At 42.4% G+C, this 13,816-nt stretch overlaps 1 protein-coding gene across 2 annotated transcripts; it reads left to right on the plus strand.

The window, feature by feature from the left end:
- The first annotated feature begins 338 nt into the window (after window positions 1-338).
- On the plus strand, window positions 339-10,463 carry LOC115120287 (TLE family member 5-like). Of its 2 annotated transcripts, none has more exons than XM_029649200.2 (8): window positions 339-1,102; window positions 2,991-3,088; window positions 3,243-3,306; window positions 5,016-5,060; window positions 5,578-5,640; window positions 5,766-5,840; window positions 5,931-6,104; window positions 7,670-10,463. In XM_029649200.2, the coding sequence occupies exons 1-8, from the start codon at window positions 1,076-1,078 to the stop codon at window positions 7,754-7,756; spliced, it is 633 nt and encodes a 210-aa protein (XP_029505060.1). In that variant the 5' UTR covers window positions 339-1,075; the 3' UTR covers window positions 7,757-10,463. The 2 variants fall into 2 exon arrangements, with proteins under 2 accessions (XP_029505060.1, XP_029505062.1); XM_029649202.2 differs by having other exon boundaries at window positions 342-1,102; window positions 5,934-6,104.
- Window positions 10,464-13,816: the final 3,353 nt, after the last annotated feature.

The raw sequence follows: 13,816 nt of genomic DNA on the forward strand, positions 1-13,816 counted from the left end.
ACATATTTCGTCTACATTATGAGGATCATGATTACGAAGTTATGGGATTGGGGTTATTATACATTAAATGAGAAGGCTATTGTTATTACATTTACATTTAAGTCATTTAGCAGACGCTCTTATCCAGAGCGACTTACAAATTGGTGCTTTCACCTTATGACATCCAGTGGAACAGCCACTTTACAATAGTGCATCTAGGTCTTTTAAGGGGGGGGGGGAGGGGGAGAAGGATTACTTTATCCATTACTTTATGAGTGTTAGGGAACCACCACATCTCACATTTGCGTGCATCATTAGGGGACAGTTCTGCACACCTTCCACCAGGGGCACACGGCAGCAGCAACACTTCCGCAAACTGTAATTTTATACATTTGACATCTAAAATGGGCCTTCGGAGCGCCACCTCATTCTCTCATCACATGCAACGCCCGCTCATCGATGACTCGTACATTTTGTAGCGCAAGGGGTGGTTTCAGCTAGTAGTGAAGGCTTGTGTGTGGACATTAGCTAGCCAGCTAATGGTAGCTAGCTAACACATTGTGGAATTGAAGACGCTTTTCAAGAACAGATTTTCGACACGATTGCCCCACTTGACAGCTATAATATCTACGAGGAATTGGACAATATACAAATCTGCTACCTAAACTTACGTTGGCTCGCTTCTCTGCTAAGATTTGCTAGCTAACGTTAGTTAGTTAGCTAACAAGAAAGGATATTTCTGTGACTTAGTCAACATCTACCTAGCCCAGGTTTATTTTAAGATTCTTCAATCGGTGCCATATTATCTAACGTTGCACGTCTTGGTGTTCAGCCTCTTTTGGTGCCATTTGTTAATTTTTTGACAAGGGACCAAATCAAAACCAACGCTAGCTAGCCAACAACGTTGGAGAAAAAACAATCACTACGTGAGACCGGGTAACTGGTGTCCTAGATAACGTTAAGATAAATAGCTAGCCAGCCAACGTTAACGTAGCTGTCTAAAAAAACAAAACAAGGGAAGACGCTATAGTTGTCCAAAAACGGGGTCTAGATATTTTTATCCTGGTTGCTGAGGAACACCGATAAATCCATTGACATGATGTTTCCACAATCAAGACACTCGGTAAGTAGCTAACGTTAGCATAACTAGCTAGATGATAGCTAAATTCCAGCTATTCTAGCTAGCTACATAAGCAATTAAGCTTTTATCCATGTAAGAATAAAGGGGGATATCTACGATGGCCGTGGTATGTTTTCGTTTGTGTTGTTGATGATGGATTCAATCGCTTGTCTGTCACGCGCCCCCGGCATTTGTTTACATTCCAGGCTAGTTCCCACTTAGCTAGCTAACGTTAGCTAACCAATATTACTAACTACAGCGGTTTTCATTAAGCTTTGGAAATGGATGTTCACCTTTTAGCCAGTCTATAATATTACACTAAACGTTTGCCACTCATTAGTAACGTAATGTGAAATATTTGAACATGGATATCTCAGCTATCTAGGTAAAGTGGCATGTGCTAATAAAACGTAGCTAACTAGATTGCGGAGACAAATTCGAGAACATTTTTTCTTGACAGTCTTTTAGTCAAACCTAACACGTAAGGGCATGTGGAATTAAGTCAATTCGTACAATCATAATTAAACGTTTACTATCAATTGAATCCTCAATCAAGGTGTCTTTTAATTTGGATCCTTGATTACATTGAAGTCCCAAGGACTGCCAGCCACTATGCCATCACAACAGAAGTGGATGTAATATACAATAAAATATGCCATTTAGCAGACTCTTTTATTCAAAGCGACTTAATCATGCCCACATTTGATGTGTGTGTGGCCCAGGGAATCGAGCCCACAACCCTGGCGATGCAAGCGCCATGCTCTACCAACTGAAATATACGGGAAACTGAAATATACGGGATGTTGTACCTATATAACGTAGACCTAAAGGTTTTTTAATTTAATACTGGTGCGCTAATGATGATACTGGTTGGGAAATATGAATGTACACAGTTTGTTATGGTAGAGCCTATTTCTGTGTTTCTTCTTTCTCTTTAGCGTCCTACTACCCCCTAGGCCGGGATCCTAGTTCACACTATCAGGGTTTGCCCCTGCATAAACCTGTCCTCTTTCAATTCCAAGGATGACCAGCCCCTCCTGGAGAGCTGTTTGTGTGTGTGCTACTGGGTGTGCAGGCTTTTGCTCTAGCCCTACTAATCACCTCATCGGGACCTTGCTTAGCCAAACCAAGTGTGTTTGTGTAGGGGCTGGAGCAAAAGCATTCACAGTCAGTAAGTCTACAGGATGGTAGTTGTTAGAGCCCTGGTGTAATCTGGGTGGTGGCATCCTTCTACCAGTCTGAAGTAGTAAGGCCTTGGTGAGAATCTTAACACTGGATTATGGCTCTGACTCAGCCTGGGGTCATTCTTGTCAGTTGGTCACCTCTGGAAACTCATCTAACCCTGACCATACTCACAGACACACACATCCTCTCAGCCTGCGCTAATTTAATTTGACCTTTTATTTAACCAGGCAAGTCAGTTAAGAACACATTCTTATTTTCAATGACGGCCTGGGAACAGTGGGTTAACTGCCTGTTCAGGGGCAGAACGACAGATTTGTACCTTGTCAGCTCGGGGGTTTGAACTTGCAACCTTCCGGTTACTAGTCCAACGCTCTAACCACTAGGCTAGAAGAATGGCCCAGTAAAAGCCCAGAAAACCCCCTGCTGTTAGGTTAATCTCAGATCCCTCTGTTACTGAACATTCAATATCACCCCCATGTGTCTCACACACATACACACAGTCCCAAACCGTGCCTGTCCCCTTTCTATCACACACCCATACAGTCCCACATACAGGGGGAGTGAAGAAATGCACACGTCAGTGAGAAGGGTAGGGGATGGAAACGCAGCTTCTCACTGATTGTTGTTATCTTGTTGATTGTCTAACTGTTTGTTGTTGTCTTGGGGATTCTGACTGTTGTATGTTTGTTATTGTGTTGTCCCCCAGGCTTCCTCCCAGTCCTCCCAGCCTCTCAAGTTCACCACCTCCGACTCCTGCGACCGCATTAAGGACGAGTTTCAGTTCCTACAAGCACAATACCATAGGTAACACTTAAACAAACACGTGCTCAGTCATACACTCAAAATACCCACCCACAAACACTCAAGTCACGCACACTGCATGCACTCAGATTCCAACATGCACTCACTCATATACACAGACATGTCCGTAACCAAATGTTGTCATATATCCAATCAGCTTGAAGATGGAGTGTGACAAGCTAGCTAGTGAGAAGTCAGAGATGCAGCGTCATTACATCATGGTGAGTGACATCATCACCTCTTCTTTTACTTTTTGCCTACCTAGGATACACGTTGGCCATTACTACAATTCTCTCAGATATACAGTACCAGTCAAAGGTTTGGACACACCTACTCATTCCATGGTTTTTCTTTTATTTATACTATTTTCTACATTGTAGAATAATAGGGAAGACATCAAAACTATAAAAGAACACATGGAATTATATTAACCAAAAAACGTGTTAAACAAATCAAAATATATTTTATATTTGAGATTCTTCAAAGTAGCCACCCTTTGCCTTGACAGCTTTGCACACACTTGGTAGTCACCTGGAATGCATTTCAATTAACAGGTGTACCTTGTTAAATGTACATTTTTATGGAATTTCTTTCCTTAATGCGTTTGAGCCAATCAGTTGTGTTGTGACAAGGTGGGGGTGGTATACAGAAGATGGCCCTATTTGGTAAAAGATCAAGTCCATGTTATGGCAAGAATAGCTCAAATAAGCACAGTGAAAGACAGTCCATTACTTTAAGACATGAAGGTTAGTCAATGCGGAAAATTTCAAGGACTTTGAAAGTTTCTTCAAGTGCAGTCGCAAAAACCATCAAGTGCTATGATGAAACTGGCTCTCATGAGGACCGCCACGGGAAAGGAAGACCCAGAGTTAACTCTGCTGCAGAGGATAAGTTCATTAGAGTTAACTGCATCTCAGATTGCAGCCCAAATAAGTGCTTCACAGAGTTCAAGTAACAGACACATCTCCAACTCAACTGTTCAGAGGAGACTGCGGGAATCAGGCCTTCATGGTTGAATTTCTGCAAAGAAACCACTACTAAAGGACACCAACAAGAAGAGACTTGCTTGGGCCAAGAAACATGAGCAATGGACATTAGACCGGTGGAAATCTGTCCTTTGGTCTGACTGGCGATTTTTGGTTCCAACCGCCTTGTTTTTGTGAGACGCAGAGTAGGTAAACGGATGATCTCCGCCTGTGTGGTTCCCACAGTGAAGCATGGAGGAGGTGGTGTGATGGTATGGGGGTGCCCTGCTGCTGACACTGTGTGATTTATTTACAATTCAATGCACACTTAACCAGCATGGCTACCACAGCATTCTGCAGCGATACGCCATCCCATCTGGTTTGTGCTTAGTGAGACTATCATTTGTTTTTCAACAGGACAATGGCTCAACACACCAATAGGCTGTGTAAGAACTATTTGACCAATAAGGAGAGTGATGGAGTGCTGCATCAGATGATCTGGCATCCACAATCACCTGACCTCAACCCAATTAAGATGGTTTGGGATGAGTTGGACCGCAGAGTGAAGGAAAAGCATCCAACATGTGCTCAGCATATGTGGGAACTCCTTCAAGATTGTTGGAAAAGCATTCCTCATGAAGCTGGTTGAGAAAATGCCAAGTGTGCAAATCTATCAAGGCAAAGAGTGGCTACTTTGAAGAATCTAAAATATACAATATATTTTGATTTAACACTTTTTTTGGGGGGGGGGGGGGGTACTACATGATTCCATGTGGGGTATTTCATAGTTTGTCTTCACTATTCTACAATGTAGAGAATTGTAAAAAATAAAGAACCCCTTGAATGAGTAGGTGTGTCCAAACTTTTGACTGGTACTGTACACAAGTGTATCTGGGCAAGGGATTGATTGGAATTCTGCAGTATGTTAGTGTTACGTCACATACTCCCAAATCTTCTTTTTGCAGTACTACGAGATGTCTTATGGACTGAACATTGAAATGCACAAACAGGTAGCTTATTTTCTCTCTTGCTCTCTGTCTTTCCCCCTCTTCCCTCTCTGGTACTGTGTTGTATGGTAAAGCCAGTGTTGTATTCGGACCATAGAGATCTTTAGAGTACGCAACATTGCATCTTTCCCATTATGGCATCTGTGAGAGCATTGGCACCATTGAGGCCATCTCCATTTTGAAGTAGTACATTCTTCTACTACTGAGTTGGTTAACAAACTGAAAGGGTGCACACGGCCACCTAAAGTGTTGTTTTCAACTGGTATACAGCCAAAGTCGGCGATTTACTGCCATCTGCAGTTGAGGAATGTTTCCTCACGAGTATAAATCATTGGCTGATCCCTACCGATGATCTGGATGGAATTATGTGATCCTTCCTTAACCCATAGGAAGTACCACTCAGTTAACTACTTCAAAATGGTGAGTGACCTCAATGGTGCTTCCCATGCTAAAACGGGCTTTGGGCACTAGACACCTCTATCTCTATGATTCTGACTGTCTGTCTGTCTCTTCTCCCCAGGCTGAGATCGTGAAGAGACTAAACGGGATCTGTGCTCAGGTGCTCCCCTACCTATCTCAAGAGGTATTACTCTCCTCTCTACAAATACTTTTCCTAAGGTTAACATAATCCCATATCAACGTGCTGTACAATCTCAATCTATTTAATTCTGTACAATAGCTAAATGTGTTTGGATGTGTGTGTTGCAGCATCAGCAGCAGGTCCTAGGGGCCATAGAGAGAGCCAAGCAGGTCACTCCTCCTGAGATGAACTCTATCATACGGGTAGGCTGGTGTGTGTGTGTTAACCGTGCATATGTGACTCGTGTATGAATATGTGTGTATATAACCATGTGTATCTGTCTGTGCGTTTAGCAGCAGCTCCAGGTGCACCAGTTGTCTCAGCTCCAGGGCTTGGGCCTCCCCACGATGGCCCCTCTCCCCATGGGTCTGTCTGCTCCCAGCCTCCCCCCAACCTCCAGCGCCGGACTGATGTCCCTGTCCTCCATCCTGGCCTCTCACTCCCACTCACAGGCAGCACATGCACAGGTAACACACACCTGACCCGGGCGACGCACACGCCTCACACGGGCAACACACACCTCCAGGGCTCTACAGTGTGACCATTTCACTTGCATATGTGACTAGAAATAAATGTGCGCTAATGGCAAAAGTGAAAGATCCAAGTGGGGACTTGTACCCCCAGAACCACGAATATCATAATGCAACATGCAGCTCAACGAGCCAATCGTAGCCTAATGTTGTCCGAGGCTGGAACTACCTCCGTAGGCTGGAAACGCAAGCCTTTGAATAGCTACCTTGAGAGGATCTGCATTCGCTTCTGTCAGGAGAAGGATGAAGAGGATCACATTTTATTTTAAAGGTGTACCATGAGGAAATCGCTCCGCTTGGTTGCAAAAATGTTAACCGTTCGCCTCATTTCAGTTTGTGACAAAACAAGCAGGTAGTGTACAGAATCATTGTACAATCTAAACCGCTGTGAAATATACTTTCCATAACCAAACATATTGTATTTTCACTGTTTTGAAGCTGGTGTACAAAACTGAACGTAAAAGACGCAAAAAATAAACTTCAGAACGAGAAGCATAGAAATGGTGGACATAGAACATATCTACCTCTTCTTAGGCTTGCTTTCAATGAGAATTTCAGATCTATAACTCCACTTTTCTATGTTAATTTGGTGGGCCAGACAAAAAGTTGCATATTGCAGCTTTAAGCGACAAGATCAACAACAGGAGGCCGATGTTTTTGCCAGTGATACTGATGTGGCTGAGTCCATGGTCGTCGAGTCACAAGCAACACAAGAAGACGAAGCTTTAACTAGCACTAATAGTGACGTTGGCGCCAACGTTGCTCTGCTAGCCAGTGCCACTGCCAGCGCGAAGCATACAAGAACATCCAACAATGAGGAAAAAGCTTTCTTCTGGTTAGAGTTTGAATGTGAATAAAAGCTTATGTTTTGCAAGTATTGTAAGGCCGAACCAATACTTGCAAGCCAGCATTCTAGCTTTGTGGTGGGGACTCTTCACTTAAAGGGAAATGTCATAAAAATCTTTACTTCATATTCAGCACTTTTCTATGACATCATTAACCAATTCTTAGACAATTTAGTATGGAATGCCTACTTGTAATTTTAACCAATTAGGAGTAGGCATTCCATACTAAATTGTCTAAGAATTGGTTGATGTCATTGGAAACACTTATCTTCCTGTCTTTTTAACTACAAAACATAGAAATTCACTGTTTTCACATGTAGTGCTGGAGATGTTGAAAAATTGTGAAACAGACACTGTTAACAGATCATTGTGCCAGCCTTAGAGACATTTAAAACACTACCTCAGACTACTTTTCAATGTGCGCCTGCATTTATGTGTGTATGCACCTACATTTTGCTATTTAGGCGCACATGTTTTCCTTGTATAAAATGCCAGCGTAGAGCCCTGACCCTGACATTCAACACCCCCCCTACAGGTAACACCCCCCCCCCCCCACACACACACACACACACACCCCTAGCAGGTAACACACACAAATGATAGTTCACGGCTCTCTTCCACTCCTTGTGTTTTGTTCTCTGGTCTCCTCCCCACCAGGCTCAGGCCCAGCTGGCTAAAGAAGACAAGGCCAGAGACGCAGCAGAGAGAGAACAGAGGGAAGAGGACGGAGACAAGTCCGACTGATGGTGGAGCATGAATAGGAAGGAGTGGAGAGAGGGGTGAGACAAGTTGGACTGATGGACAACCAGGCGTGGATCTACTGTGGGAGGGCTAAGGGGGGGGGGTGAGTTGAGTGTTCATGCAGTAGGTGTCACCCCGTGGTTCAGGTCTCTAGAATTACTCTCTGGGCCTCCACTCCATCGCTTTCTTATCCTTCTTTTTCATCTTCTATTATCATCAAATCAGTTCGTCACCAAGCCTGTTGGACAGGTCTCCTCTGTCTGACTCCTTCCTCTTTTCCTTTCCTCTCCTCTGTTCACTATTGCCGCTGACAACCCATTGCCAACAGATACTACCCTGACCTCTAACCCAGAGATGTGGACTCGAGTCACGTGACTTGGACATTTCATGACTTGATACTTAACTTGGCAAAAAGAAACAAACACTTGCCAATCGACATTGACTTGAACATTTATGACTGGTGACTTTACTTGGACAAGCTATGTGAGTCGAGACTCTGTTTGTCATCTTGCTCACAAGGTAGGCCTCTCTGTCCTTCATATCGGAGTGCTGCAGGTTTTCTGACTTTTGTTCTGTCTTCACCAATCATATTCACGGAAATCACAAAGCACGTCATCTAGCAAAGCGCCCCACTCTCCACTGTCCTGCGGTATTTATTTAGCAAACGTGATAACACATCATTCCCAACAAACAAAAGCAAGAACTCTTAACAGAAATGTTTCAGCAGCCTACACCTAAACTGTATGGGAGGAAAACGAGATGACTTCCCAGTCTGATCAACTAGGCTACTGATAACAACCAGGTGGTAATGTTATGTAGCCTATTTTATAGACCATTTATTTGTGTTAGGGGAAAATGTGACTGATTAAATTTGGTGTAAGTTGAATTCAAACTTGGACTGGCTAGGCTGCCTTGACCTTTTCAATCCAAAACTATTAACTGAAATGAATCAAACATGACTGATTTACATGGACTGTGTGCGTTACTTTTGAATTAAAGTTGCAGAGGCCTACACGATGCAAACCTGCATAAAGCAAAGCCCTGTGAGTTGTATTGTCCAATTGTTGTGTCTGTAGAGGAAACCGCTGTTAGTCAGTTTGTAAAACACGTTGGTCCAAAATCATTGCAATGAAATTGGCAAAAAAAAACACTTAGCCTTTGACTTGAGGACCCGAAACCCAAAATTGGGGACTTGTGACTTGACTCGACCTGAGCTGTGGGACTTGACTTGGGACTTGCCCGTTATTTCTTGGGACTTGACTCAAAGCTTAAACTTGAGACTTGCAAAATTGTGACTTGGTCCCATCTCAGCTCTAACCCTTTAACCCCTGACCTCTGTTCCTCTTCTCCTAGTAGAAGTTGCCCTTAAGCTCAGATTTAAACAATCAAAACATTACTGACCTTTGATCAGTGTCTAGGGACGACTTCCTCCTGTAGGTCTCTGCTGATTGGCTGCAGAGTTACTGCTAACTCTGCTCACTGATCTCACAGACAGTGTTCTGAAAGGGCCACTTGAATAAGACAGTCGAGTGTAAAAGTCAGGAGCTTAGGGTGTGTGTGTGTGCAAACTTACGTTTTATTTTTATCAACCACCTTTTCCTATTCTCCCTCCCGCCCCTGTCTGTCCACTCTCTTAACTGACCAAGTCTATGGTCCAGTCCCAAATCAACACCTAGCCCTTAGGCACTTTCCCCTAGACAGAGGAAGTGTCCAAGGGGTAAGGGTTGATTCTGGACGGGGCCTACATTTTAACGGGAACAAATCTTCACATCAATCATGTTCTCATTCAGATCAGATTCTATTGGTGGAAAGGGAGAGGAATACATTTGCATATGTCGTTCTGTTGGTTAGCATAGCACTTGGAGCTAGAACACAGCTGTAGCGCACTAACCTATAACCTACCCGCAGATGCATAAGAGGCGATAAGGTTTAGTTCTTCTACAGGACAGTAGGTGGCAGCAAAGCCAAACCAGACCCAGGGCTGTATTCAATCAAACCCCCATTACAGTATTTACACAGACTTTATCCCCCCCCCCAATGGGTTAATTAAAATCACAGGACCCTAAAAACCTACTACTGCTGCCAGGTAGACTCCCCTCACAGGTAGATGTCTAAATGTTCAGAATGAGAAGAGCGTTTTTGGGCTGTAGTTTGTAAACCAAGACACTGTAAACTTTGCTATGGCAGGTTTGATTGAATGTAGAGAGAAACTTGGACATGAATGGTTTGTGTTTCTGTCGTGAAGGGCCCATTTATATATCAATATACATATACTTTTTTAAGCATTTTTGTATGTTTCAAAGCTGCTTTTAGTGTGTATGCGTGTGATGGAAGACGACATGTCAGTGCAGCGTGTGTATTATGTGATGTGCTATGGAAAGAGGTACTACCCAATATCCCCCCCTCCTCTCCTGCCCCCTTGACAATGCTGAGGAAATGTCGCCTCCTTGTTGAGCTTTGTAAATGTAATTTTTAAAACTCTTCATTTTTGTCATTGTATGTGAAACTTCATAGGTGTGTACTTGGCGATAATGTATGTCATCTGTGTTATGAAAAACCAATACTTATAGCTTCATTTAAAAGACGTGGTGGGGAAATGTCACATCTAATGTAAACCAACCAAACAAACATTGACTACACAACATGACTGAAAGCGCTCGGCAGTAAGGAAATGTCTATGGTGCCTTACAAATAAATGACTCAACGGAGAGACTGTTTCTAGTGGTTTTTCTATTTGTGTGTCTGTATTTGCTTGCCTGTGGGTATCGATGAGTTAGCCAGGTAACTTTGATGAACAACCAGAAAGAATTTCTGATTTTCTGGTTTATTAAGAAAGCTTAAATGAATTTACAGAAGTATTGACCCCATGCATTTCTTCGCATGTAATTGTTCAAAAAAAATTGTCAACAATCTACACAATACTTTGTCAAAGTGGAAGATATTTTTTTTAAAGATTCATAAAAATGTAGTGACAAATAGTTATTACATAAGTATTCAGCTCCCTGAGTCAATACATGTTACAGCACCTTTGGCAGTGATTACAGCTGTGAGTCTTCTTGGGTAAGTCTAAGAGCTTTACTCACCTGACTTGTGCAATATTTGCCTAATATTCTCTTTAAAATTCTGCATGCTCGGTCAAGATGTTGGGGATCATGGCTATGACAGCAATTATCAAGGTGATTTAAGTCAACTAACTTGGCCACTCAGGAACATTTGTCTTTTTGGTAAGCAACTCCAGTGAGGATTCGGCCATTTGTGGTAGGTTATTGTCCTGCTGAATTCCTCTCCCATTCTCTGCTGTGAAGCAGGTTTTCCTCTAGGATTTTGCCTGTGCTTAGCTCCATCCTGTTTCTTTTTATCCTGAAAAACTCCACAGTATTTTCCAATGACAACCATACCGATACCATGATGCAGCCACCACCATGCTTGAAAGTAAGGAGGCGGTTACTCAGTGTTGTGCTGGCTTTACATTTAGGCCTTTCTGTGTTTCTTTGTATTACATTAGTGCCTTGTTGCATACAAGATCGCATGCATTTTTATTCTGTATGTTTGTTCTTTTCACTCAATGTTTTTCTCCCAGCACAGCCATTGAAGCGGTTTTAAAATCACCAATGGCCTCATGGTAACATCCCTGAGCAGTTTCATTCCTGTCCTGCATCTTTGTGTCTGGCTGGTTTAATACATTGTCCACAGCATCATTATGAACTTGACCATGTTTAAAGAGAGATTCAATGTCTGATGTGTTATTGTTACCCATCTATCAACCACTGCCCTTCTTGAGGAGGCTTTCAAAGCTCCCTGGTCTTTGTAGTTTCATCTTTGCTTGAAATTCAAAACTTGACTGCGGGACCTTACAGAGGAAGGGTTAGTCATTCAAAAATCATGACATCCCCTTATTTAACACAGCGAGTCAATGTAACTGATTTGTTAAGCCAAATTTGACTCCTGAACTCATTTATGCTTGCCTAAACAAAGGGGCTGAATACTTATGAAAGCACTATATTTCAGTTAATAATTTATCCACTTTGACATTAGTCTTATGTAGACTGTTGACAAAAAATGACATCTTAATCCCACTTTGTAACACAATGTCAAAAACAATCCAAGGGGTGAATACTTTTGCAAGGCACTGTGTTTTTGGTTGTGGAGTCAATTATAGTTCCTTCAGAAACTATTCATACACCTTGGCTTATTCCATATGGTTTCAGCCTGAATTCAAAATAGATTTTTTTCTCTCACCCACAGTACCTCATAACGACAAAGGGAAAACATATTTTTTTAAACTTCCCAAATTTATTAAAATAAAATACATATCTAATTTACATGAGTATTCACACCCCTCAGGTGCATCCAATTTCCTTCGAGCATCCTTGCGATGTTGCTACAACTTAGTCCACCTGTGGCCAATTCATTTTTTGGGGCATGAGTTAGAAAGAAACACACCTGTCTATATAAGGTCCCACATGTGACAGTGCATGTCAGAGTGGAAATTGAAAAAATATAGAACTACCCAGACTCTGCTTAGAGCTGGCTGTCCCAATGACCACTAACAGAACTACAGAGTCCCTTGGCTGAGATGGGAGAACCTGCCAGAAGGACAACAGTCTCTGCAGCACTTCACACATCTGGGCTTCATGGGAGAGTGGCCAGATGGAAGCCACTCCTGAGAAAAATGCACGAGTTTACAGAAAGGCACGTGAAAGACCCATCATAAGCCAAACGATTCTGTGGTGTGATGAGACATAAATGTAACTATTTGGCCTGAATGCAAAATGTTATGTCTGGAGAAAACCAGGCACAGCTCATCACCCCTCTAACACCATCCCTACTGTGAAGCATGGTGGTGGAAGCATCAGGATATTGGGATGTTTTTCAGTGGGAGGGACTGGGAGACTGGTAAGGATAGAGAGAACAATAAATGGAGCCAAATACAGGCAAATCCTTAATAACCTGTTTCAGAGTGCAAGTGACAGACTGAGGGTGAAGATGTACGTTAACAGGACAATGACCCAAAGCAATGCTGGAATGGCTTCAGTCTGTGGAAAGACTTGATTGCTGTTCACCATCGTGCCCCATCTAACTTAACAGAACTTGAGAAAATCCCCAAATCCAGATGTGCAAACCTGATAGACATACCCAAGAGGACTCAGAGATGTAATCGCCACCAAAGGTGCTTGCTTCTACAAAGACTTGACTTAGGTGTGTGAATACTTATGTAATTTAGATATTTCTGTACTTCATTTTTCAATACATTTGCAAACATTTCTAAAAGCATGCTTTTACTTAGTCACAAAGGTTTGTGTGTAGATGGGTGAGAAACTATTGAATCCAGGCTGTAACAAAGTGGAATATGTCGAGGTGTATGAATATTTTCTGAAGGCACCATTCCCATTTCTAACCTTTTCTTTAAAATTAAAATAAATAAAAAATAAACCTCAGGATATTTAGGCAAATTAGCTGGCTAACTCATTGACTCTGCTTGTAGTATATCCCTATGGAGTTTGTTTTCCAACTGACAAGAGTTATCCCACAACTCAGACAAGTCTGGACAGGCCTGCAGCATCCTGGGAGTTCCACTGTTGTCAACAGGATAGTGTTTCACCTGAGTACATCCAAGAACATGTCGCTGTGGCAATACTGATGTTTTTTAACATGCAGGTTAGAATACCTGACATAGCAGGTTAGGAGAATTAACTAGGCAGGTTAGGAGAATTAGGTTAAGGTTAGGCCTAGCTAAAATGCTATAGTTGTCAACAACTGTTATCCTCAATGTGACAACTAGAAGGTGCTGCACTGGTAGCCACAAACGTACAAACCATCAGTAACATAACATTGTCTGTTCTTACAAGGAAGCGCATAGAGTATACAGCGAAAGGGTTTGCAAAGAGGGTCTTTATCTGCAAGGACCACCCAAACTAAACAAATGGAATCATGCCTAGGGCTTTATATCAACTGTGGATGAGATACAGGGAATTTATACCTGCACCCTTTTCAGTAACTATTCCCTCATTAGGCTACAGAATCAACTAACACACACACGCTTTAATAAAACAATCAGTCAGA

The sequence above is a fragment of the Oncorhynchus nerka genome, linkage group LG2, assembly GCF_034236695.1.
Source record: "Oncorhynchus nerka isolate Pitt River linkage group LG2, Oner_Uvic_2.0, whole genome shotgun sequence".
NCBI classification, from domain to species: Eukaryota; Metazoa; Chordata; class Actinopteri; order Salmoniformes; family Salmonidae; genus Oncorhynchus; species Oncorhynchus nerka.

Coding starts and splice junctions, on each gene's coding strand:
- LOC115120287 (XM_029649200.2), top strand. CDS start 1,076: ATGATGTTTCCACAATCAAGACACTCG. Junction 1,103..2,990: donor TTCCACAATCAAGACACTCG/GTAAGTAGCTAA, acceptor GTTGTCCCCCAG/GCTTCCTCCCAGTCCTCCCA. Junction 6,105..7,669: donor CACAGGCAGCACATGCACAG/GTAACACACACC, acceptor CCTCCCCACCAG/GCTCAGGCCCAGCTGGCTAA.